Source organism: Pelodiscus sinensis, chromosome 29, assembly GCF_052426305.1.
Source record: "Pelodiscus sinensis isolate ZL-2025 chromosome 29, ASM5242630v1, whole genome shotgun sequence".
Taxonomy (NCBI): Eukaryota; Metazoa; Chordata; order Testudines; family Trionychidae; genus Pelodiscus; species Pelodiscus sinensis.
The window spans coordinates 5,673,190-5,697,329 of record NC_143080.1 but is presented as its reverse complement, the minus strand read 5'-3'; the positions used below and the strand labels follow the sequence as shown (position 1 = coordinate 5,697,329).

Sequence of the window (24,140 nt, the reverse complement as noted above, 5' to 3'; positions counted from 1 at the left end):
GTACAGCTTCCTCTTATCATAACTTAAAGCACTGTAAAGGCTTGGTTGTGCCACGAAAATGGGATGTGCCTAAAATGGGATCGCATCTCTCAAAAGTATACAGAAAAGAGACTGAATCATGAGGACGGTGAAAAGGGCTGGCAGGGGGTGCTTACCCCCCATCCAGCACTGCTACAGCCCCAAGCCTCACACCCCTAAGACATCCTTTAGGGAGGACAGGGGGGCTGAAGCTTCCCCTGATTCATACGGCGACATTGCTGGCTCTTCCCCTTTGTCAGGGAGCAATGGGAAAGTGCACAGTTTGCTGCAATCCTCGCGGTGGCTGGAAAGGGCTGGAGGCAGACAAGCTGTATACTTTGTTCTTGCTTCCTGACAGAGACAGGAAGGGAAAGAGCAATCAGCCCTGGTATGAATCTTGGGGGTGGGGGCTTTGGCTCCCCCGCCCACCTGCCTACACACAAACACACACCCAAACCTAACTCCAACACCTTCCACACTCCCAACTCCCTGCCCTAAGCCCCTCCTTAAGGACCCAAGAAAAACCCAGTAAATGTGCTAGTTTAATACATTATCTAAAATATACCAACAAATGAGTACATTATTTACCCTGGTTGAAGTGTAATAGTTGGTTGTTTTATATATTTCTCAGTGCAAGGCATCAAAACTCACGTGTGGTAAATGAATGTGTCGGGAACATTTAGACTAATTTGGGAACAAATGAACGTGATATATATTTTTTTTTAAAGTAATACCTAGAAAACATTTGTGATAATTGTAAAAATTGTCTTTGAAATTTTTGTATTTATTGAAAGAGTATAATTTATCAGAAACCAGAATCTTTGGGTGTTTGTGGGAAGAGAATGCTTTATGCTAAAAGGAAAAGATAAAGAAAACTGGTAACTGTCATGGCTCCAGTTGATGCAAAGCATCACCTAGGCCTGGTCTAGACTGAAGCTACACAGTACCCTAAACTCGAAATAAGATATGCAATTTATGCTATGTAAATTGCGTATCTTACTTTGATTCTATTTCAGACAAGCTTATTTTAAAATTTGGCATGTCTACACAGAGCCAAATTTCAAAATAATGCATTATTTCGAGACATCCCTCAACTCTCATGGAACAAGGATTATAGGGATGCCGAAATAGCGTGCTCATTATTTCAAAAAATATTTTGAAATTACAGGTGGCTAGTTAAGATGCAGGGTAACTATTTTGGGATATGTATCCTGAAATAGCCGCACAGTGAAAACATACCCTTATATATTCATCAACCATATTACTGCTGCTTATCTAACAAATTGGGTATGAAAAATTTACTTCTTGTGCTGACCAATGTATCATTTTGGAAAAAGTAAGATCTTCTGCCTATGAACATTTGCCCATCTCTAGAACTGGATCAAGACAAAAGCAAACCTCTTTGAATGTCAAATGAGAACAATCATCTTCCCTTCAATGCCACTCCCAACTCCCCACTACAGCGGTCCCCGAGTTGCGAATGGCCAAGTTACGACTGTTTGCGTTTACGACCAAAACTCCCATGGAGCAGTTGTAAAGGTGGTCTCCAAGTTACGAACGTGAGCCACGCTTACAAACAGCATGGTCACTATGTAACTCAATGGGGTATGAGTTACAAACAGATTGAGTTACGGCCAAGTGTTTGGTCCGTAACTCGTTTGTAACTCGGGAAGAAGCTGTGTTTTGAATTTTCATGCTGCCTTTGCAATTCTGGGTTCAGCTCAGGAAAAACAGTGGGAGAGCTAAAATTTTAAGAAAACTGCTATCACACTATTTGCGTATCTTTTTCCGATAGTTTTTTCGGAAGAGACTTTTCCAAAATTTGGCCCGTCTACACTGGAAAATCCTCGCCTTTCAGAAGATCCCTCCTTCCTTGTGGAAGGAGGAGGTCAGGGCTTCTGAAAGAGCGCATCTGCTGTTCCACAAAAAAAGCGGAAGGACAGATGTGTTCCCTGGACTCCATAACCTAGACGTACCCTACATGAAAAATTGGCTTTTCTTCTTTGGTCCCACATAGCATGAAAGAAACAGTGGAATATAGCAGCAAAGCAAATTATAACACCAGGCCAGATCTTCAGCTGATGTTAATTGGCCTAACTTCATTCATTTATATCTATTTAAGGACCTATCCCTTTTTTGTTCTTAGAAGCATTCATAACAGCTTCATAGGAAGTGGTGCTTCACTTGCAGTTAAAATTCTACAGCTTGTTATAAAATACTGACATTTATATACATTAAAAAATCTGTTTCTTAAAAAGATATGTGGGAAAACAAGTCCTTTTCCGACCTTTTGTACTCTGTGTAATTCAAGAAATTCTTTCCACCACAGACAGGAAAACACAACCTATTTACTGTGAAATTAGAGAAAAGACTGGCAAAGCTGATCCTACTCCGCACCTACTGCTGCCAGCCACACCTCACTGTTAGAAGAAGAAGAAAGAAAAGAAGAAAAATAGCCATATGCAGGTATTGTTCTAAATAACAACAGTGTATGCAGCCTCAGAAATAGTTCAGAATTGACGAAGAGGAAACACATATTTTATGATGACACAATCCAGTTGCTTCAGTCATTCACGTAAGGGAACTCCCACAGGGAAAGGCATAAAAAGCCTGGGGAAGGTTGAGAAACTGCTCAGTTGATGCTAGCAAGCCAAACATTGTGTTAGATCCCTAATATCTGTGGTCATGAATTCTGGCCAATTCCAATTCTCGTCTGGATCCCACAGGAGTGGTGCAGGGTGTGATTTGACCCTGCTAGGAAGTGCGTACAGACCTTCAAGCGTATATGGAGGGGCCCTTGGCACATCTGTCTCCATTTCCTCCACTAGGCCCCTCTGGCTGGCCTCTGGAGTGGGGGTATCTTGGGGATCCCTTGGTGAATGCAGTGGAGATAGTGTCTTTCTGGGTGGGAATGAGAAACAGACCATGCAAAACCTGAATGAACGTTTGGCTGCTTATCTGGAGAAGGTACGTTCTCTGGAAGCAGCAAATGCTCAGCTGGAGAACTGCATTTTGGAGTGGCACAAGAAAAAGTCTAATGAAACAAAGCAGGACTTCAACCAATACAAGCAAAACATCGTTGACACGCAGGGACAGGTAAGTCAAAGCTTCATTTGGCTATGTCATTTTGCATTCCCCCTTTGTAGAATCTGGGTACTCCTTCAGACTGACAGAGCCTCCTTTACAGAAGCATAACTATTAAAACAATTAGAAACATTAATTAAAGTGATTGAAGAGCTGTACACAGAAGTTCATTGTGTACTCAAGAAAGCAGGAGGGGAAGAGGAAAGGGCAGAAGGAAAGAAGAGAGAGGTATGTCAGAATTTATAGATGTCTGTGATATGCAGAAATTAAAAGGCTGTCAAATGTTCAGGTGTTTTTACTTGAAATTGTGGACTGATCTGTGATTTCTTGCATAACATGGTCTCACTGAGAGTGCACAGTGTGGTAAATCAAACAAAGACAAATTGCAAAACAGGAAAAATGAAGAAACAGCCTTGTTTCAAACAGGGAGAAAGGCAGGCTGGACTGCCTAGGACTATTGGAGCAAGGAGAACAACTGGCGTACTGCGGAAAATAGGAGAAAAACAGTTTAGAAAATCTGCAGAAGACATTCATGAATGTCCCTAAAGAGCACTGACTTTTGTAATATATCTATATTCTCTATAATCTTTCAAATAATCCAAATTGTATGTTTTATACCAAAAACCACGAATATCTTGTGCATAAGCTAGAAATATGACTCAGTCAGTAGATTCAATAAAGAAACCATTATCTACAACTATTCTTCCTCCTATCTAAAAGTTCCTTGCAGCAGGATTTGGCTATATACCAAATATACCTATAGCCAAGTAATGAAATCATTCTAAAATCACGTGTAAAAATGATGTCATGCCAACAATCCCAATATAGCACTTTTGAAGGGGATAGCTTTTGCAATGCCTCAGAAACATAGAAGAACTCACAACAAGTTTGTAATGGAATGAGTAGAAATACACATTCACACAGGCTGTTCTTAGAGGTACCTTTGTATTTCATTCACTGCCTTCTGTCGTGGAAGAGGAGGGAAATATTCTGGGTTTTCAGTCCAATGAGAATATCCAAATAAGACAGAAAAATTAAATGCCCATTCTAATTATGAGAACAACACTGACAAATACTCTTCCTCACGTTTTCACTGTTACTAAAAAGTGAATTTATAGTTTCCACAACTATTTCATATTAACACTAATCAATATTTTTCATATTAATGTATCTAAAATGAAAGAATATTAATCTGCATACATAAAAACATAATTAACTCAATAATCATCCTGTAAGTAATCAGAATAATTACCTTAACTTTATATGACCATATAAGGCAAGAAACAAAGCTATTCAAGGACATTATGTTTTTAGTTTTTAAATGGCACTTTTTGTTTGGAATGGGGCTGTTTAGGATTTCTTATAATCTTGTTGAGAACTTTTTTCTAGAGATACCCAGGCATTGGCATTAACTGTCATCTTTGCTGACTTATGGCAGGGAAACCCAGAATTGAATAAATATGGATAAAAATCTTCCATTTCACTGCTAAAGGAGTTCCCTTTGGGCAGAAGATGAGGGATGCTGGCCCCAGGCAATGCACAAGGAAAACAAGCTCTGCTGCTGTATTGGCCTGATCTGAGGATAAAAAAAGGTCATCAGGTCTCCAGGCCAGTCAGTTCAGCAGTTAATTCATTTTAAAAGAAAAAAAAATCTCTAAACCAGAGATAAAAACTTGGTCTTTAAATAAACAGATTATCTAACATCTTGAGTTACAGCCCAGAGAAGTTCTGATTCAGGGAGGAAATCCTTACCTATAGCTTTTACCCATGCGAGAACCTTTTTGAAGAAATATTTAAAAAGATGAAATTATCCAAATCATAGGATTGCTCAGGATAACGCTGTATGCATAGGTCTACACTAGACCAGGCAGGCCAGCTTAAGGTATGCCATTGTGTAGTTGGAATTGGCTTACCTGAAGCTGAGACATTGTAGCATCTACACTATGGGAAGCCAAAAGGAGCACACACTCCTCGCAGAATGAGGAGTACAGGATACAAGTGGGGGCTGCCCTCAGCATTCAATTTGGGGGTCTACACTAGACCCACGACATCAAACCCTCGGAAAGGTCGATCTTCTCTAGAGTATAGACATGCCCTTCGTGGGAAAGCACCCTACCACCAATATGATTCTTGTATCTACCAGTCACAGTTAAGCTTGGTAATCCAGAAGTTATTAGCATCAAGATCTTTCTCCATTAGTATGCATTATTTTATTTACCATTCATAGAGAAGGTGGGATATCAGATGGTTATTTAGACCGGACACCTTTAATCCAGAATTTTCATTTGCTTGGAAAGGAACTTCAGCTAACCTCATAATTGCCACCATTGTGAATGACAATGTAATAAACATTTAATAATCATAATGAATTACAGCCGCTCCCTGTGTAGCAAACGGTCAAGTTACAGCCATTCGCACTTACAACCAAAGCTCCCATGGAGCAGTCGTAAAGGCGGTCCCCGAGTTACAAACAGCGCGGTCGCGTGTAACTCAATGGGGTCGGACTTATGAACAGTTCGAGTTACGGACCAAGTGTTGGTCCGTAACTTGTTCGTAACTTGGAGAGCGGCTGTAATTGCGCTTGTCAAAGTGCCCATATTTTACATGTGGAATATGTCCAAAAAGAACTTGTCTGAATAGCTCTCATATATTCATAGAGTAGCAAAATGGTTATGGTATTAGACAACAGCTTGCCAATAATTACTGCCTGACCATGTCTCACTTGAGGACTTTATGGCTATTTTAGCTGTGGGTGCACGCTCTTCATAATCAGGTTCTCTACTTACAATAAAACCTGGCATTTGCAGTTCTCTAAGCTAACAGCTTCCAAATCAGTGCTCCCTCCCATCCTTGACTCAAAATTGGTGACATTTTCATCTGTTTTTAGAAACCTTAATTCACACCTTTTTTCCTAACAATTTCTACTGAACTTCTGGTTGCTACTCTGTTTCAGTTCCATGATTGATCTGTGAACTGTTCCAGACTGTGATCTCACCTACTCTTCCTGGCCTACAGTTTATTCACTGAATCTGGTATTGTGAAGGTTGGAAACTTGCTGACTATAGCTTTTTTAGATTTAACTACAAATAATTGACAAAGCCCTGGCTGGGTTGATTTAGTTGGGATCGGTCCTGCCTTGGCCAGGGAGCTGGACTTAATGATCTTCTAAGGTCTCTTCCAGCTCTATGATTCTATGATCCAGGTGTAAGGCACACTGAGCAGGGTCAGGTCATGTGGAAGGATTTCCAGCATTTTGATGATATTTATGTTTACTAGCAGATTCACCTGGCATCACAGCCATAACTAGGTATTTTTGCGCCTGGGGCAAAATATTAATTATGCGCCCCCTCTTGCTTAGGTTAGCACCCGTTGCACTTTTTACTTTTGCAGCTTATTATTTTTACTTACTGCGTCTTTGTGCCCCAATTTATGATGCACCCGAGGCAAGTGCCTCACTTGCCCCACCCTTGTTGCAGCCCAGCCCTGGCATTGCTGGGGCCCGGCTGGGGGAACGGGGGTACTGACTCCCATCGGCGCTCCCCAGGCTGGCCTGGAGCTGGAGCGGGGGCACCGGTGGGTCCAGTGGGGGGCAGATGGGTAGATAGATGAAGTCAAAAGAAAGAACAAAGCAAAGGGCACCCCACACACCTCTGTCTGAGAGGCAGACAGGAAAGAGCAGCAGCTTGCAAGGTGTGACCCGCTCCAGTGCATGGAGAGCTCTGCGCCCCTGGCCAGTTTAGACTCTCCCAGCAGCCGAGACCCCCACTTAGACAGTACCCCCCAATTATCCAGCCCCCTCCCTCCCACCACGTAGGGCTGAGCAAGGATTGGAGCCGCCACCTCGGGATCTCCTCAAAATTGTCAGCAAGGCAGCGATAGTTGCTGCTGCTGCCATGGAGAGGCTGGGGCTGACCCCCCATAAACCTGGCTCGCCGCCATGATTAGCTCCTGAGGCCCGTTGTGGTGTCATGAAGACCGACCCCCTGTTTGAGGACTGGGACATGTAATTATGGGAACACAGGGCAACACGCATGAAGGAGCTGGGGACTCAGGGCTGCGCTAGGGAGTGGGTGAGGCTGAATCAGGCCTGGGGGAGGAGCTAAGCCCCACTACTAGTATATATTGGATTTCTAGAAACTTCTCAAGTCTTCCAGTGTATTCTCAAATGTTCTCTGTGACAGATGGCGTGACAGACACCTCTCCTTTTATAATAGTTTAGATTAGATTAGATTTACATTTCTGCATGTTAATGTAAGGAATCTGGCATATTAATGTGAGGATTTTTTCTACAGAACCAACAAAAGGAGAAAAATCCTACTTATGTCCCTTTTACCAGACTGGATCATCTCTATCTTCCTCTGCAACTGGGACATTGACACTGGCTAGATTTCAACTTTCCGCTCTTTGCTTCCAGTGTAGAATAATCTCTTTGCATCAAGGTTCTTAATTCTGTTTTTTTTTTTAATTCTTTATCTTCTACCAGAATGTCTATGATTTTTGTTCAAAAGAAATAAAAAGGTCATCTAGTCTATTTTCCTATCAGTGTTAATTTATTTCCTATTAATATTCTTATACTGTGTGTTGCTGTAAATATACAAAGGTGAAATGCGAATCATTTAAAAATATAGTGTCTGCTGCCTCAAACTGGTTGCCTGAAGTGCAGGAGGTAATGTGACATTGTTAAGTTAGGAGGTCAGTGCAGGACGCCTTGATAAAATAAATACATTTAGAGATAGAATTTGAACAAGAGGGAGGTCATATGATATAAATGAAACAGGCCTTTCAGCTATAATCTAGTGCTTTGTTAAATCTACCTTTACTGCCTCAAACAAAAAAGTGTTTAGTGTTGGTATTAGGAACTGAAAGTTGTTAAATGATGGTTGTTTCATGGTCTCTATAAAACAAATTAAAAGGCTCAGTCTAGTTTTAAGCAGATAGATGTTCACATTTCAAAATTAGCAGCAACTAACATTCTAGTTGGCATTCTTCAGCAATCTACAGACCAATGACTGTTAATTCTTCTTAGTATATTTCAGATTAAGTCCTTCACTTCTTTGTCCTTCAGATGCCAAAGACAGAGTCTCTTTTACACTAAGCCCTTTACAATGTTATTAAATAATTATATGATTATTGTTGCTAGATTATAAAATGATTACAAAATTCAAGACACTTAAGGAGGTTTCTGATTGGCTCTCTGTTATTCTCTTCCGCGGAGTAATCCATAATGCACAGGAAATGGGTTCAATTATTATTTTTAGTTCTTTTCCCTGTCAGCAATAACAAACCCCAGGCTGCCAAACATTTAGGATAATATTTTCCTACTCAGCTGGCCTTCCTAATACCTTAAGGGGAAACCTGACATTTGCTGTAATTGGCCAAGAGGTGCTGCATGTTCTGTATTATTGATTGATTAATGCATTCCAAGGACACTTTGATTTTTCCATTCAGAAGTCAACTTGGGACACTTCAAGATATTTTTTCATGTTTTATTTTTGCTGGGTTTCTTGCTGACTAGATGCATAAAGTTTTATTTATAAAACCCCTGGGAATTCTCTCATTGAATAAAGATATTTCTCACTGTAGGAATATCTTCACCTTTTATTGTCATCTAAGGGTGTGTCTAGACTACAGAGTTTTGTCGACAAAAGTTTTGTCGACAAAAGTGGACTTTTGTCGACAAAACTATACCTCAGTTTTATACTCAGTTTTATACCTCAGTTTTATAAACTATACCTCAGTTTTATACTCAGCAGTTTTGTCGACGCTGGTAAACCTCATTTTACGAGGCATAACGCTTTTTGTCGACAATGTTTCTGTCAACAGAAGGTGTTATTGCATGTAAGCTATCCTTTGCGTCTACGCTACCATGTCGACAAAGCAGCTTGCTTTGTCGACAGAACTGAATGTAGTGTAGACACTCTTTGTCGACAGAAGTTTTGTCGACAGTATCTGTCGACAAAACTTCTGTCGACAAAAGCCTGTAGTCTAGACGTACCCTAAATATCTAGCAAAAGCTGCAGTGAGAAATTTCCCTAGATTATCTATTTTCACCTCCTTTCCCTTAATTAGTAAAAGACTTGATACATCATAGGTCTTAGTTCATGCTAGTTACCTATTAAATTAATGGTTTTAAGAGGACTAGATTACTCTTAAGGATTTGAAATTGAATACTGAGGCACACTGAAAATCATTAACTATTGATAGTTTGCTCAGTATTTTCTTGTGTTCCCTTAGAGCGGCCTGGCTTCCATATCACAAAAGTCACCACTGGAACTGTCACTAACTAATTTCACTTTGCTGGTAATCTTATCCTAGGCAAGAGATGATATTCAGTGAGATTTAGTTGTCCAAACACTGAAGTCATTTTTGAGAGTGAAGCCTTGGCTCCTTAGGATCTGAGCCTAAGTCATTAAGGTGCATTTAAAATTTTTACTTTAAATCACACTTCAAACAACAGGCATAGCAAAATAGCGAATGACATCTACTATTTGGCAAATCTGTGGGACCTTAACTCTGTGCATGTGGTTTACAGATTGAAGAGGGCAAAATCACCAATGCCAAAATTCTTCTGAGTATTGATAATGCTAAAATAGCATCTGAAGATTTGAATCTCAAGTAAGTTCTTTTTTGACTTCTTCATATTTGTAAGGAGGGGGCAAAATGAAATAACTCCAGGCTTTATAGAATAGAATTTGTTTTTGTTGAAGTTCTTTGGTGCCATCCGATCAATAAAATTAATGTATAGCAAAAGCAACAGAAGAATGAAAACTTAATATTAACATAACAAATGACAGCTGAACAATTGTGAGTCACTCTGTTTGTGAATTGTACATGAGGGCCTGAAGAGCAGGTTTTACTAAAGGTGTTTAATTAAATCACAAAAAGTATTTATAGATGTTAAGGCCGCACACAAATTAACTCTTGTTTGCACTCCATCTTCTCCCTCAATTCAACAAAATTATTTTGTCTCCTGTGGTTTTAAGTTCATTCTTCCTTTCCCTCACTTTCCTCTGCTGGTCTCCACAATGGGTTTGTCAGCATAATTGAATCAGTTCCCAATGAACTGCTAGTGCATTGTCTTAGTGGGCAATGCGTAGTATTAAGAGACTTTTTCCAGGACAGGCTAAGAAGACTGAAAGTTTTAATTTGAATAGCAAACTTCCAGGCAGGTGTATGCACCTGAGGAGAATTTACATTATGGTCAGCTCTTTCCTGATGGACCCTGAACTGAGTCCTATATTCATCAAAAGAAGCTCAGTCACTTAAGGTTGCGTCTACTCAGCAACGCTAGCTCGAAATAAGCTACGCTATTTGAGCTATGCAAATTGCGTAGCTTATTTTGAGCTTATTTGGAGATAGTCTATTTTGAAATTTGGTGCTGTCTACACCAAATAGACGGCTATTCTGACAAGTCCTTAAATCCTTGTGGAACGATGTTTGATAGGACATCGGAATAGCAATCCCCTTATTTCAATTGTATTTTGAAATAATGGGCATGCTGTTAAGACACAGAAAATGCTATTTTGGGATACCAGATGTATCCCGAAATAGCGCTCCTGTCTAGATGTACCCTTAGAGATCTAGTACAGTAAGACAATTTTTTTTATAATTACTTTTCTTTTCTTTTAAGACTCAAAGTTGCTATGCTGGACTTTCTCTGTGCTTCCTTTCCTTTCACTTGATTACTGGTTACCAAGATGTTTCATTAAGCTGTGCCACTAAATACTGGGACTGAGAAGCTTTATAAATGGAAGGCAGTGTTGTTCAGAATAGGATTTCTGTGTGATTACCACATTCCAAAGTGAGTCTGGTGAATTAATTGGAGGAAATATCAGCTGACCCCACAAACATAGAGAGGAAGAGATTTTGGTGTCTCTTATACTGAGACTGGGGAACAATCCAGAGAAAAGGCTGTTCCAGAATTGAAAGTTTTGCTATCTCTTGATGCAAGGATATGTCTGGCAAGGGGGTTAATTGGGAAGTGTGGGTGTAAACCTTTAGCAGAGGCCTACATGTGAAATATATTTAACGTGGTGAAACCAGTGTGCAAGTGGCAACCACACAAGGAAAACCCTGAGCCAGTGGCAAGGAGAACCAAGACCATAGGGGACTCTCTCCTGCTGTAATCCTCATTCACCTTCGCAGCCACAGAGTAGTACAAGATCATCTTCTAAAGTTTGCACCACAATTAGGAGCCGAGCCTCAGTCCTGCTCACCAAGAAGGACCCTACCAGGAATATAAAAGCTCTGGATGATATATCTCTGAAGGTCTTTAGCTCATGTAAACCTCTCCACCATGACAAGGTTGTGACCCATCAGAGAGGACTGAAAGTAGCTGTAGTACGAGTTTCAAGTTTTGTTTTGTTTGGGGATTTTTTTTTTTTTTGTCCTGGAGGCACCAACTTCCCAAATGTGGCTAGCTTGAAGAGTTTTAAGGCATGCTATTAGTTTTTGAGCAATTTTTACACATAATGATTTCACCAGGCCTTTATATCTATCACACTAGGTATGTCTAGACTGCATCCGTCTATCGGCAGAGGGATGCAGATTAGGCAGGTCAACATCACAAATGAAGTAGGGATTTAAATATCCCGTGCCTATTTAGCATAAAAATGGCTGCCACATTTTGCTGACTCAGCACTTTGTCGGCAAAAAGCGGCAGTCTAGAGGGGGATCTGTCGAGAAAGAAAGCCTTTTTCAACAGATCCTGTAAACCTCCTTGCATGAGGCATAAGTGATCTGTCGAAAAAGGCTTTCTTTCTCAACAGATCCCCTTCTAGATTGCCACTTTTTGCTGACAAAATGCTGAGTCGGCAAAACGTGGCAGCCATTTTTATGCAAAATAGGCACAGGATATTTAAATCCCTGCCTCATTTGCACTGTCAACCTGCCTACTCTGCATCCCTCTGTCAGTAGAGGGATGCAATCTAGACATACCCACTGGGACAAACTGAAGAAGATATTAAATTATAGAGGCTGTTTTAAAATCCCTAGCAGCAATTTTTTTGAGTGTTGAAATCCTTACTTCTAGAGTTGGGCTAGTCACAAATAAGGAAATGAAGAAAATGCTGCCTTTTGGTACAGTGACATTTCATTTTTAAAGATGTCTAAAAAATAACAAAAATGTTTTTAAAAGACCTTCTATCTTATAATTTGCCCAAGCATTTGCTTATCTTTAATGCTATTCATAGAGAACTAATAAACTCACCTGTTCTCAGCATGCACGTTTTGCCTCCTTTTTCCTGGTAAAGGTATCAGATGGAGCAGTCACTCAGGCAGGGAATGCAAATCAATGTTGAGAACCTGCGTAAGGAAGTTGACAACCTGACCATTGTCACAACAGATCTGGAAATGGAGATTGAAGGCATACAGGAGGAGCAGATCCTCAGGAAGAAAGACCATGAGAAGGTAGGCAAAATCTAGGTTCTAATAATACAGATTTTTGCTAATGAATGGAGAAATGTGAGTAATATCTACATCCTATAAATGAAGCAGATAATTCAAGACCTACTTTTAGTTCCAACTGAAGTCAATGGGAGTCTTTTCATTGACTGCAGAGAGGGTTGGGTCCAATCCATATTTTGCATTCATACATCATCTGGTGGATTGGGATTGGATCTCTTTAATTATATTTTCATTATACTGACAAATAACTGTCAGGAATGATGTAGGTAATTTTTAGTCCTGCCATGAGTATAGGAAACTGGACTAGATGACCTCTCAATGTTCCCCCATATGATTATATCATTCTATGAATTCCAATCCCATATATGAGAAAGTCTCACTATATATGTCCTTGGAAAGTTCATTTTGCCTGTTTCTCTCTCATTTCCCTTGCCTGTAAAACAGATATATAATAAAACTTTCCTATCTTACAGGAATAGCAGGAGAAATAATTAGATAATATTTGTAGAATGACTGCAGATTAAAACCACTAAAATAATTATTATCATTAGCTGGTCTAGCACCATTCATGTCTACAGTCAGCAAAACAGATACTAGAAATGTGCTGAAATTATTCTGATTATATATTGTGTTTCCTAATGTATGAAATGATTGTTACTGATATGTGTCCCCAGACATTGATGCTCTGGATATGTCATTTTTGCAAATAAGGTTTGCTTTGAGATTTTGATTTTGTCTGAACTCGGAACTCAGAATGAATGTTTGAAAGAGACTTAGGGTATGTCTACACTTGCACCCTCTTTCAAGAGAGGGGTGCAAATGCAGCCGAATGAAATTGCAAATGAAGCATGGATTGGAATTTCCTCCACTTCATTTACATATTTGCATTATGGCGCTATTTCGAAATAACAAATGCTGTATAGACACGATTATTTTGAAAGAAAACCCTTCTTCTGAAATAACCCTTAATCCTCCTACAACAAAGTTTACCAGTTATTTCAGAAGAAAGGTTTTCTTTCGAAATAACTGCATCTACACAGTTTGTTATTTCGAAACAGCGCTATTTCGAAATAGTGCCATAACGCAAATATGCAAATGAAGCTCGGGAAATTCAAATCCGCGCTTCATTTGCAATTTTGCTCAGCTGAATTTGCATCCCTCTCTTGAAAGAGGGTGCAAGTGTAGACATACCCTTAGGGAAAAATGAATATAGACGGATCAAAACTGAAGAAAATGTTTGCACAAACCCCTCCAAAGTGAAAACTACATATTTTGCCAAAGCTCTAAACACAATTAAATAGACAATACTTAATGTACTTAAACCTTGGCAACTAAACCTTACCACTATGAATTCTTGCTTTGTTGTGCTGTATATGTTGCTACTTTCGTGCAGCACCATGCCACTGCTTGGCAACATGACATTTTCATGATGACTTCTGTATTGTTGCCCTTAGTTGTTATCTGCTGTAGTACCTACATAACAAGTACCTTATTTGGTGATCATAGTTATTGAAAAAGTGACACAGAAATCCAAGGATGAATAATAAAAGATGACGCTTCCATTAGCAGAAGCACTTGTCTACTCAGAAATATAAACAAGCTATATACTTTTAGTAATTCAACCTAGAAGTCAGCCTGCATTTCAAATGCAGTAGTATCATATCCTGGAGTGTTGTTTTTTCTGGGGGCGGGAGAGGGGGGGTTGGAAATGACATTTAAAATGAGATTATGCTACACGGAAGAGAATTTTGCCAAACCCGTTTGACTTGTTCTATAATTATGTTGTTTACCCAGTAATTATATGTTTTAATTTGATTGCTCCTCAACTAATTACACAGAATGTTTATAGTCTCCTCCTATAAAATTGTCTATGGTTTCATAAATACTATGTATGCTTGAAAAGATGAAATTACAAATAGAGCTGAATGAATAAGAATGGTTTCCATTAAAATATACATCCAAATGTGGCAATACTTCTTTCAAATGTCTTGCTTCTTGAAATATTATGAGAACAAGTTGTTTTTTGTTGCGTTCTCTAACCCAAGCTAACATGCACTGAAGTCTTTGGGAGCAGAAGCAGGCTGCTGGTTTTGGCTATGTCAGATACAATATAGCATTACCTATCCAAAATATTGAATCAAATGTTACTAAACCCTTCAAAGAGTTCGAGTGCTGGCTTGAATCACATTTTAGATAAAGTCTCAGAGGGGTAATCGTGTTAGTCTGTATCTGCAAAATCAACAAGTAGTCCTGTGGCAGATTAGAGACTAACAGATCTGTTAGACTGTAAAGGCACGTCTATACTTACCGGAAGATCAACACTTCAGAAGTTGATCTTCTGGCATCTGATTTAGCAGGCCTAGTATAGACCCATAAATCGAACACTGAGAGGAAGCTCCTGATGGTGTCCAGTACTCCTCCTTTTGGCCTCCCGTAGCGTGGACACCACCAAAGCTTGGCTTAAGATAAGCTGGCTCCAGCTACGCATTTTATGTAGCTGGAGTTGCGTATTTTAAGCCAACCTGCCGGGTCTAGTGTAGACCTGGCCTAAGGTGTCATAGGACTCATTATTTTAGATAAGATATTGTGGCCAGACTAGTTTGTAGACCAGTGGTGGGCAACTTATGGCTCGCAGGCCACACATGGCTTGTCAGGGTAAGTCTCTGGTGGACGGCTGCAAGCCGTTCACTGTTCTCAGCGGTTCACTGTTCTCAGCCAATGAGAGCTGTGGGAAGCAGCAGCCAACAAATCCCTGTGGCCTGCACCACTTCCTGTAGCTCCTATTGGCAGGGACGAGCAAATGACAGCCAATGGGAACTGCAGGCAGACGTAATTGCGGACGCAAGGTAAACAACCTGTCTAGTGGCCTGTCAGCAGCTTACCTGATGAGCTGCGTGTGGCCTGTGGGCTGCAGGCTGTCCATAAGAATAATTGAGTTTAGCTGGAAAATCATCCATCTCAAGTAGAGAACAAACTATTTTATCACTCAAGAAGTGGTCTTTTCAGTTTAAGGTCCAGTCATGGAGTCATATTAATGGATGGTCTGGAGGAAGTTTGCATTAATTTTGTTCGTGCTGTACCTCTATTGTGGATATAAATGACTTCTCAGTATAGCATATTTCACCAATATAATATTAATTTGAAAAAGAGCAGTCAGTAGACTTGGAGACTGTCTACACGAGTCTCTGATGAATAATAAGGAGGTGGGCATAGCCACATCTCATCAGTATTGGTATAAAGATATCGGAATGAACAGTTAGTCTACTGAGGCATACTTCCAGCCATAGGTTCTCTGTTAAGTATGTCGACAAAGCAACAAAATGGGGGAAGGGTTTGTAGGCTGGTGTGAGACATTTATTAGAGTTTAATCTTTTGACTGATATATGTATGAGACTAGTGAAGTAAAACTGATTGGATCTGGCATCTACATTGAAAAATAAATTCAATGCATTCTTATGACCTAGAGGGCTCCAGTACCTGTCTGGATGGTTGGTTGTATATTTGGTTGTATATTTTGCAGATTAAATATATACCGTGCTGTAGAAAAACAAAAATCATACATACTCTTCCATTATGGAACTTTGCAATAGGAATAAAATCAACTTCCTTTCCAGTCAGAAGGAATTCCCTAATGTTTTGGAGCTTCTGTGTCTTTATTGCAGTTGGTTCTTCATAATAATTTACTCTCATTGTCATATGATAATATAGTGTTCCAAAATGTTGGGTCTTGAATCTGAAATAAACAGTTGGAAGAGTAAATGCTAAAACCTGGAAATGTGTATGTTCTCTTATTATAAATAAAGAGTAAATGTAGATAGTACACTTTCCTGGCTGGACAGAGAAATGGTATGAAATACAAGCTTTTACTAAGAAATTAAGAATCTGGAAAGCATACGTAGGTTAGAGTCTTTCTTCAGGAAGTCTAAAGAAATAATCTTTTTAAAAAACAATTTACATAGCTTGCTCTTTTAAATTAAATCGCCGTGTGCTTTAAGATTATCCAGGTCAAATCAGTGTGAGATAAGCAGCAGTTAACTGTGTGTATAGCAGTTAATTTTCTGTAATAAGAATCTTTTAGTGCTACTTACTGAAAATAGGAATGAAGGAGATAAGGCGAGAATGGGGAATGTCTTTTGTTTTCATAAACATGTCTACTTATTTTCTCTTCTCTGCTAATATGTATAGGATATGGCGGCACATCATTCATCAAAGGATGTCAAGGTCAATGTGAAAGTGAATGCAGTGCAGCAAGATTTGGCCAAGATTCTAGCAGGGATAAGAAAGGATTATGAAGCCATCATTGAAAAGAATCACCAAGACCTTGAGGCCTGGTACAAAGAGCAGGTAACAATGGAATACATCAAACTTCCTTCTGCTGATTTCTCAGAACTATTTCCATAAAAGATTGACCACTATCAATAAACTTTTCCATTACTTTTGCTCCACAGACTGCAACTGTGTCCCCTGTGGCAAATATCAGCCCAGAAGAAATAAAGAGCAATGAGAGTGAGATCAAGAACCTGAGGCGAACTTTTCAGGCATTGGAGATTGAGTTGCAAGCACAATTTAGCAAGGTATCTTCTGGAGAAATCAATGGCAGGTTGCTTTTTTCTAACTAGTTTTCCATGAACTCTTTAACTTCTTACTTGAATATTTGAAGGACTAGAACCTTAAGTTTGTACGTTCTTCTGGTTAAGGAACTTGCCTTCTGGTATTTTTGTACAGTAAACATTGTGGCCACCTGTGACGGACCGGGCCGGTCTGGGCACAGCTGAGGGCGTCCGCTCAGGGCGAATTGCTCAAATCCGGGGCTCCTTACAGCCCCCTGACTGGTGACCTCTCCAAACAGGCCACAGACCAGTCCCACAGAGCGCTTCAGCTGCCTGCCTGAAGCCTCACGAGCAAAACCCCTCCGACACACCAGCAATATCCGTGCCCCAGATGGCCCCGGGCCTCATACACCGGTGGGGGGTCCTAGCACCCAATCCCACCTACTCCGAACAAGTTCTGTCCGGTTCCAAGAAACCAGCCACAGATCCCTGGTCAATTTGCCCTCTGGACCTTACCCACAAATCACGCTGGGCCAATCCTTTAGCATCTAACAACTAAAGGTTTATTACCACAATAAAGAAAAGCATGAGAGTAAGGTTGTTAAAGAATAGTACATTACATGCATCGAATCTCCCAGTTCTCAATGCAGGCTCTAGCAGAGATGTTACAGCTGCTGGTTTAAAAGTCCTTGTTGTGCATCCTAGGATCAGGATGGGTCTACAGGTCTTTCTGGCTCTTTGATCCCTGCATTGCTGCCTCTGGGATGAAGTGCTGAGCTGAAGACCAAGATGGAGACCACCACATGGCCTATTTATCCCTCCTTCCTGGTCTCTTCTTGGCTACAGCAGGTCACCTAGTCCACGGCTTATTCCTGTGTCCCCTGCTGGTAGCTTTTAGGTATGAGTCACCACTCATTCTTTAGGTGTGTCCTTGGCCCATTGAGTGCCATTGTCCCACAAGGCCTCGCTGATTAGCATGTCCATAGGCCGGGCTCTGCCCACTGCTCAACTACATGCAGAGAAATATTCAGTATCTACACAGATTCCTAACTACACACATAGGGTATGTCTATACTACCCCGCTAGTTCGAACTAGCGGGGTAATGTAGGCATACCGCAATTGCAAATGAAGCCCGGGATTTGAATTTCCCGGGCTTCATTTGCATAAGCGGGGCGCCGCCATTTTTAAATCCCCGCTGGTTTGAACCCCGGGCCGCGCGGCTACACGCGGCACAAAGTAGGTAGTTCGAACTAGGCTTCCTAGTTTGAACTACCGTTACTCCTCATTCCACGAGGAGTAACGGTAGTTCGAACTAGGAAGCCTAGTTCGAACTACCTAGTTCGTGCCGCGTGTAGCCGCACGGCACGGGGTTCGAACCAGCAGGGATTTAAAAATGGCGGCGCCCCGCTTATGCAAATGAAGCCCGGGAAATTCAAATCCCGGGCTTCATTTGCAATTGCGGTATGCCTACATTACCCTCCTATTTCGAAATAGGAGGGTAGTGTAGACATACCCACAGACATTATACAATCATATGACTAGTGTACATAGGATCAACAGACAGTAAGCTCCTATTCAATACCTCACCCCCTTCTATACCATTTTTGGGGCCAACACCCCCACCTATGGGTGCATCAGTGATCTGGCTGCTCCCCTCAAGATCCAGTAATGTGACACCACCTCATATGTAATGATATGAATATTGACATTTTCTATCCTTTCAGAGATGTGCACTGGAAGGTACTTTGGCTGAGACCCAGGGTTACTATACTCTTGAGCTCCAGAATATACAACAATTCATCTCCAAATGTGAGGAAGAGCTGAGCCAACTCCGTCAAGACATCAAGTGCCAGAACAATCAGTACAAGATCCTCCTTGGGATCAAAACCCGCCTGGAAAAGGAGATTTCGACTTATCGTCAGCTCCTGGAGGGAAAAGTTTGTGGGTAAGACAAAGCTAGCCTGATTTGGGTAGAGGAAACAGAGATCATTATGTTTATGTAACATATTTATTTATGTTTAATCAGTACTTGTGTGCATCATGAAGATGGTACAGGTTGAACTTCCCTAGTCCGGCAGTCTCTGGTCTGGCAACATCTGTGGTCTGACATGATTTTATTTAGCCAGATGTCCATTGATCGTGGGTGTAGTCAAGTTTCCTGCAGTCCCATAAAGTGTGTTTAAAGACACCTGTCTTGGCTCTGAGAGTCCTGTGCTGTTATCTAGTTCTAATTTACCCCTAAATGTCTTCTAAAAGCTCAGCAAGCAGTAGAAATGTTGGTAATGCTGCTAGATAATTTTGACCTTACATGATTCAGAAAATTCTCTGGTTCAGCACCGGTCAGGTCCCAAGAGTGCCTGAGAAGAGGTTCAACCTGTAGAAAACTATGGTATTTTTGTGTGTATGGACCATAATAAAACGCACGAGACACATGCTGCTCAGTAAAATTTGCATCAATAGTACTTTGATTAGCTACATGTATTTAACAAATGCCTGTATGTATTGCTCTAAAAGTGGCGAGGAGTCCTGTGGCACATTATAGACTAACTGAAGTGCATGCATCTGACGAAGTGGGTCTTTGCTCATGAAAGCTTATGCTCCAACACTTCAGTTAGTCTATAAGGTGCCACAGGACTCCTCACCACTTTTGCAGATTCAGACTAACATGGCTACCCCTCTGTATTGCTCTAGTGACTGATAACTGGGATACTTGAATTATTAAATTTGTCTGTGTATAGTAACTTCCATCTCAGGCACTCAGAGCATTTTAGAAATGTATAAAAAATAAATTCACAATGTTCATGTAAGGTAAATTCATTTAATTGACTCTATTTTATAGGCACGGACATTTATTTCCAGCTTAATTTGTTGCCTAAAAAGAAAAAAGGAGATATGTTTGTGTAGGTTTTGTCTAATCATCCAAATTCATAATTTCCTCCATAACGTATCTCTGAAGTTTTACACACACAGACACACACACACTGTCTAATCCAGGGATGGGCAAAACAGTGTCGATGGGTGTTAGACATCAGCCTTGGGACCCAGGAGTTGTAGGTTCAAGTCCCAGCCCCCCTCCACACCCACTCAGGGAGTGGTTGGGCACCAGAGAGAACTGTATATCCCTAGTGTGGGGGAGGAGACTTTGCATGCTCTCGCTGCCCCCAGATCCTGAGGGAACTGTGTGCTCCTGATGGAATGGGGAGCAAGAGATTTTGTCCACTTTCCCACCAGCTGGAAGGGGAGGCACTTCCCAAACTAAAGGGAAAGTCTTTGGCCCTCTCTTGATATAGCTGCTGCACCACAGGTGCCTCTCCCCACTGCAGTAGGACTGTGCACCTTGGGTCCCTGGAGGGAGTCTGTCTAGGAAGAGAGAGAATAAGGTCCTTCTACCTTCCCCCACCACACACACACCCATCAGTTTTTCTTTCTTTCTTGTTAGGGAGGCAAAGACTTCACGCGCGGGCCGCTTTCCCCCCGACTGGCCAGGGGGTATGGGGAAGTACACAAAGTCTCCTCATGCCACCAAGGGCATGCAGCACCTAGAGGGAACCACCAGCTGTTCAAAACAGCTAGTGGTTCCCTCTTGGTGCCAAGTGCCCCAACAGGATGGGGGTCAAAGACATCATGCACTCCCCACCCTCAGGCCAATCAAGTCTCTTGGCCCTGTCCCTTCTGCCCGAGGCCCCGCCTCTTCCAGGGCGGCTCCTGACCACTTCCAAAATTCACAAAGTGGCCCCCCTTCAAAAATTATTGCCCACTCCTGATCTAATCCATTCCTCTTTGACTTCTATGAATCTCTGCATTTGGAAACCTCTTAGTTTGGTCTGTCAATTAAAATACACATTTTGCTTCAAATTCATAAAATCTGGGAATTAAAAAATCAGATGAAGGAAGATTATAAATTACTATTTGACAACGTTGCTACTTAAACTCCCAGCAAACACTTTTCCTCCAAATATTGAACTTTGTACCAGAAACCACAATGGGTCCAACTCTAACCATTTAAACAACATGATGAAATATACACTTTTCCTCAAAAGTAAAAAACAAAGAGGGGAATTCAAGTTAAAAGTGGGTGGCCCCAAGGTTAATGAAGAGCAAAAACCCTTGTGATAAAAATACATGCTCAGTTTTTGTTTTTCCCCTTTAGATATCTGTAAAATGGTCATCTAGATCTTGGTGGTGCTTGGTACTGTCATGAGGGCAGGGGACTAGACTTGATGATCTCTCAAGATACCTTCCACTTCTAGTAATCTATGATTCTATGATTCTGTATTAAAAATACCATTGGTGCATATATGAATGGATACTTGAACTGAGAAAATTCATTTATTTTATCTTTATTTTATTATCTTTACAGTATAACAGAAAACTCTGAATCAAGCATTAAAGGTAAAAATCACGTATTTTGTTCTCTATAGTAAATAATAATCACAATTGCTGTGGGTGAAATTTATTCTTGGGTGGAGGGTCTGTGCAAAGCTTACATATAAGGCCTAGGTAAGCCATATTTTGATATTGTGCTTATCTGATTAAGTGGATTTTGACCACGAAAATTCATGATACTATATATATTTTTGTTAGTCTCGAAGGGTATGTCTAGACTACATGCCTCTGTCATCAGTGGCAAGTAGATTAGGCTACCTGGCATAGGGAAATGAAGTCGCAATTTAAATAATCGCGGCTTCATTTAAATTAAAATGGTTGCCGTGCTCTGCCGACCAGCTGATGATCAGCTGTTTGTCAGCAGATCGGGGCAGTCTAGACGTGCTGCGGTCGACAAGGAAGCCTTTGTTGACTGGCACAGGTAAACCTGGTTTCACGAGGCATACCTGCACTGGTCGACAAAGGCTTCCTTGTTGACTGCGGCGCGTCTAAACTGCCCCGATCTGCCGACAAACAGCTGATCATCAGCTGGTTAGCAGAGCGTGGCAGCCATTTTAATTTAAATGAAGCCGCAATTATTTAAATCGCGGCTTCATTTCCCTATGCTGGGTAGCCTAATCTACATGCCTCTGACAACAGAGGCATGTAGTCTAGACATACCCTAAGAATATGTTTACTCTGCATAGCTATTTCAAATTAGGTATTTCTGAATAATTATTCCAAAATGCTTATTTGAAATAGCACATCCAGGGTGTGACCAGACTACAGGGTTTTGTCAACAAAAGTGGACTTTTGTCAACAAAACTCTACCTGCATCTACACTACCGCCGAGTTCTGTCAACAGTAAGTCGACAGAATGCAGCAGTTTTGTCGATGGTGGTAAACCTCATTCTATGAGGAATAACACCTTTTGTCGACCGAGTTCGGTCCACACTGTCAACAAAAGGTGCTATTGCATCCACACAAAAGGTGCGATTACATCCACACTGTCTAGACTCTCTGTCGAAAAAGTAGCTTGCTTTGTCGACAGAACTGGCTGTAGTCTAGACGCTCTTTGTTGACAGAGGCTTTGTCGACAGTATCTGCCAACAAAGCCTCTGTCAACAAAAGCCTGTAGTCTAGATGTACCCCTACACTTCAGGGAAGCCTCAAAATTAATCCAAGGCAGAATTCTCTAATGTGGACATGCTATCGCGATTTAGAACCCGAGGATGCACTGGAGAGGAATAACTTAGAAAAGCCCTGGTGAGGGACTATTTCAAAATAGCAGCAGTAGAGCATCTACACACTAGCGTTATTTCAAAATAGCTATTTCAGAATAGGTGTTATTTCTCAAAGAATGAGGTTTACAGGTTTCAGAATAAGCCATCAGTTATTTTGAAATTATTTTGAAAGAATGGAATGACTGTGTAGAAGCTTGCATTATTTCAAAATAACGCTAGTTATCTTGAAAAAATGGTGCAGTGTAGACTAAGGTGCCAAAGGGCTACTCATTTTTAAAGTTACAGACTAACATGGCTACCCCTCTGAGACATTAATTTATGTGATAATTGAAAAGTGGATTATCTGGATGTGTCTATCATCATTCCATTCTGCATATAGAAAAAATCTGCCTTTGTGAATTGGTGCCAAATATTCAATATGCAAACACCAAGTGGTTGTGTTTTTCAAAAAAGGTATATACTAATTTTTGTAAGAGCAAAGAGCTGTATCCACAGACTAAAAACTTATGCTGTCAATTCAGCTCTAGCAGGGTCAGAAACCAGCATTAGAGATTGACAATCAATTTGCACCGTATTTCAATACCAATTTAAACATACAGAACATTGCCATTTCAACCCACAGGTGAAACACACAAAGCTTTTGAATAATTGCACAAGAGAAAAATTCTAGTATTCACATGATATACCATAAACCTATTTATGAACTATGCTACCCCAGAAAACTTCTTCAAGGTGAGGCCAGATCAGGGGCAGTGAACATATAGTACTAAATTTTCAGCTGGTATAAACCAGAATAGTATCAATTACTTCAAAAGAACTATGACAATTTACAATATCTGTTGATCTGGTCCATAAACTATGTACAAAAATAAATTACCCCCCTGCTTGATTTATTTTCAACATTCCCTCTTGCCTCATAAATCTCTTATTTACTTCTCTTCAGAACATGCTAGAACAACCAGTCGAAAGATTAAAACAATCATGGAGGACAGCGTGAATGGACAGGTGGTGAACTCCACTGTAAATGAAATTGACCAGCAGATCTGAAGCAAGGAACATAGTAGGTCTTAGCTCTATCAATGGCCTCATATTTGACGTTGGGCAAATCTCTTCCATGTTTTGTGTTTCAGTTTCTCCATGTGAAAAATCAAGGAGAGTCATCCTGATCTCCTTTCTAAAGCTCTTTGAAAGCCACAGATGAAAAGTTTTATATAAGAGCTAAATGGAAGTATCTTGTTTTTAAAGAAAAGTTCTTTTATGCACCAAGACATGGAAGAAAAGCTAGTCAATGAAAATAACTCCGCAATGGTACTGAATGTGGTATACATTTCTCACCAAGGCCATGAATCTGCCTTCTATAATTGACATATTGTTTTCCAAACTGACTGTAACCAATGTGAATTTAATAATTTTCTACCTTCACTATCAGTCTGTTTCTTTTTATCTTTAACAATAAACGCTAATAAAATACTT

At 40.6% G+C, this 24,140-nt stretch overlaps 1 protein-coding gene across 1 annotated transcript; it reads left to right on the top strand.

The window, feature by feature from the left end:
• The first annotated feature begins 2,636 nt into the window (after positions 1-2,636).
• Positions 2,637-24,140, top strand: KRT23 (keratin 23). Its single transcript, XM_006114290.5, has 8 exons — positions 2,637-3,114; positions 9,635-9,717; positions 12,354-12,510; positions 16,693-16,851; positions 16,956-17,081; positions 18,783-19,003; positions 21,419-21,450; positions 23,611-24,140. The coding sequence occupies exons 1-8, from the start codon at positions 2,704-2,706 to the stop codon at positions 23,712-23,714; spliced, it is 1,293 nt and encodes a 430-aa protein (XP_006114352.3). The 5' UTR covers positions 2,637-2,703; the 3' UTR covers positions 23,715-24,140.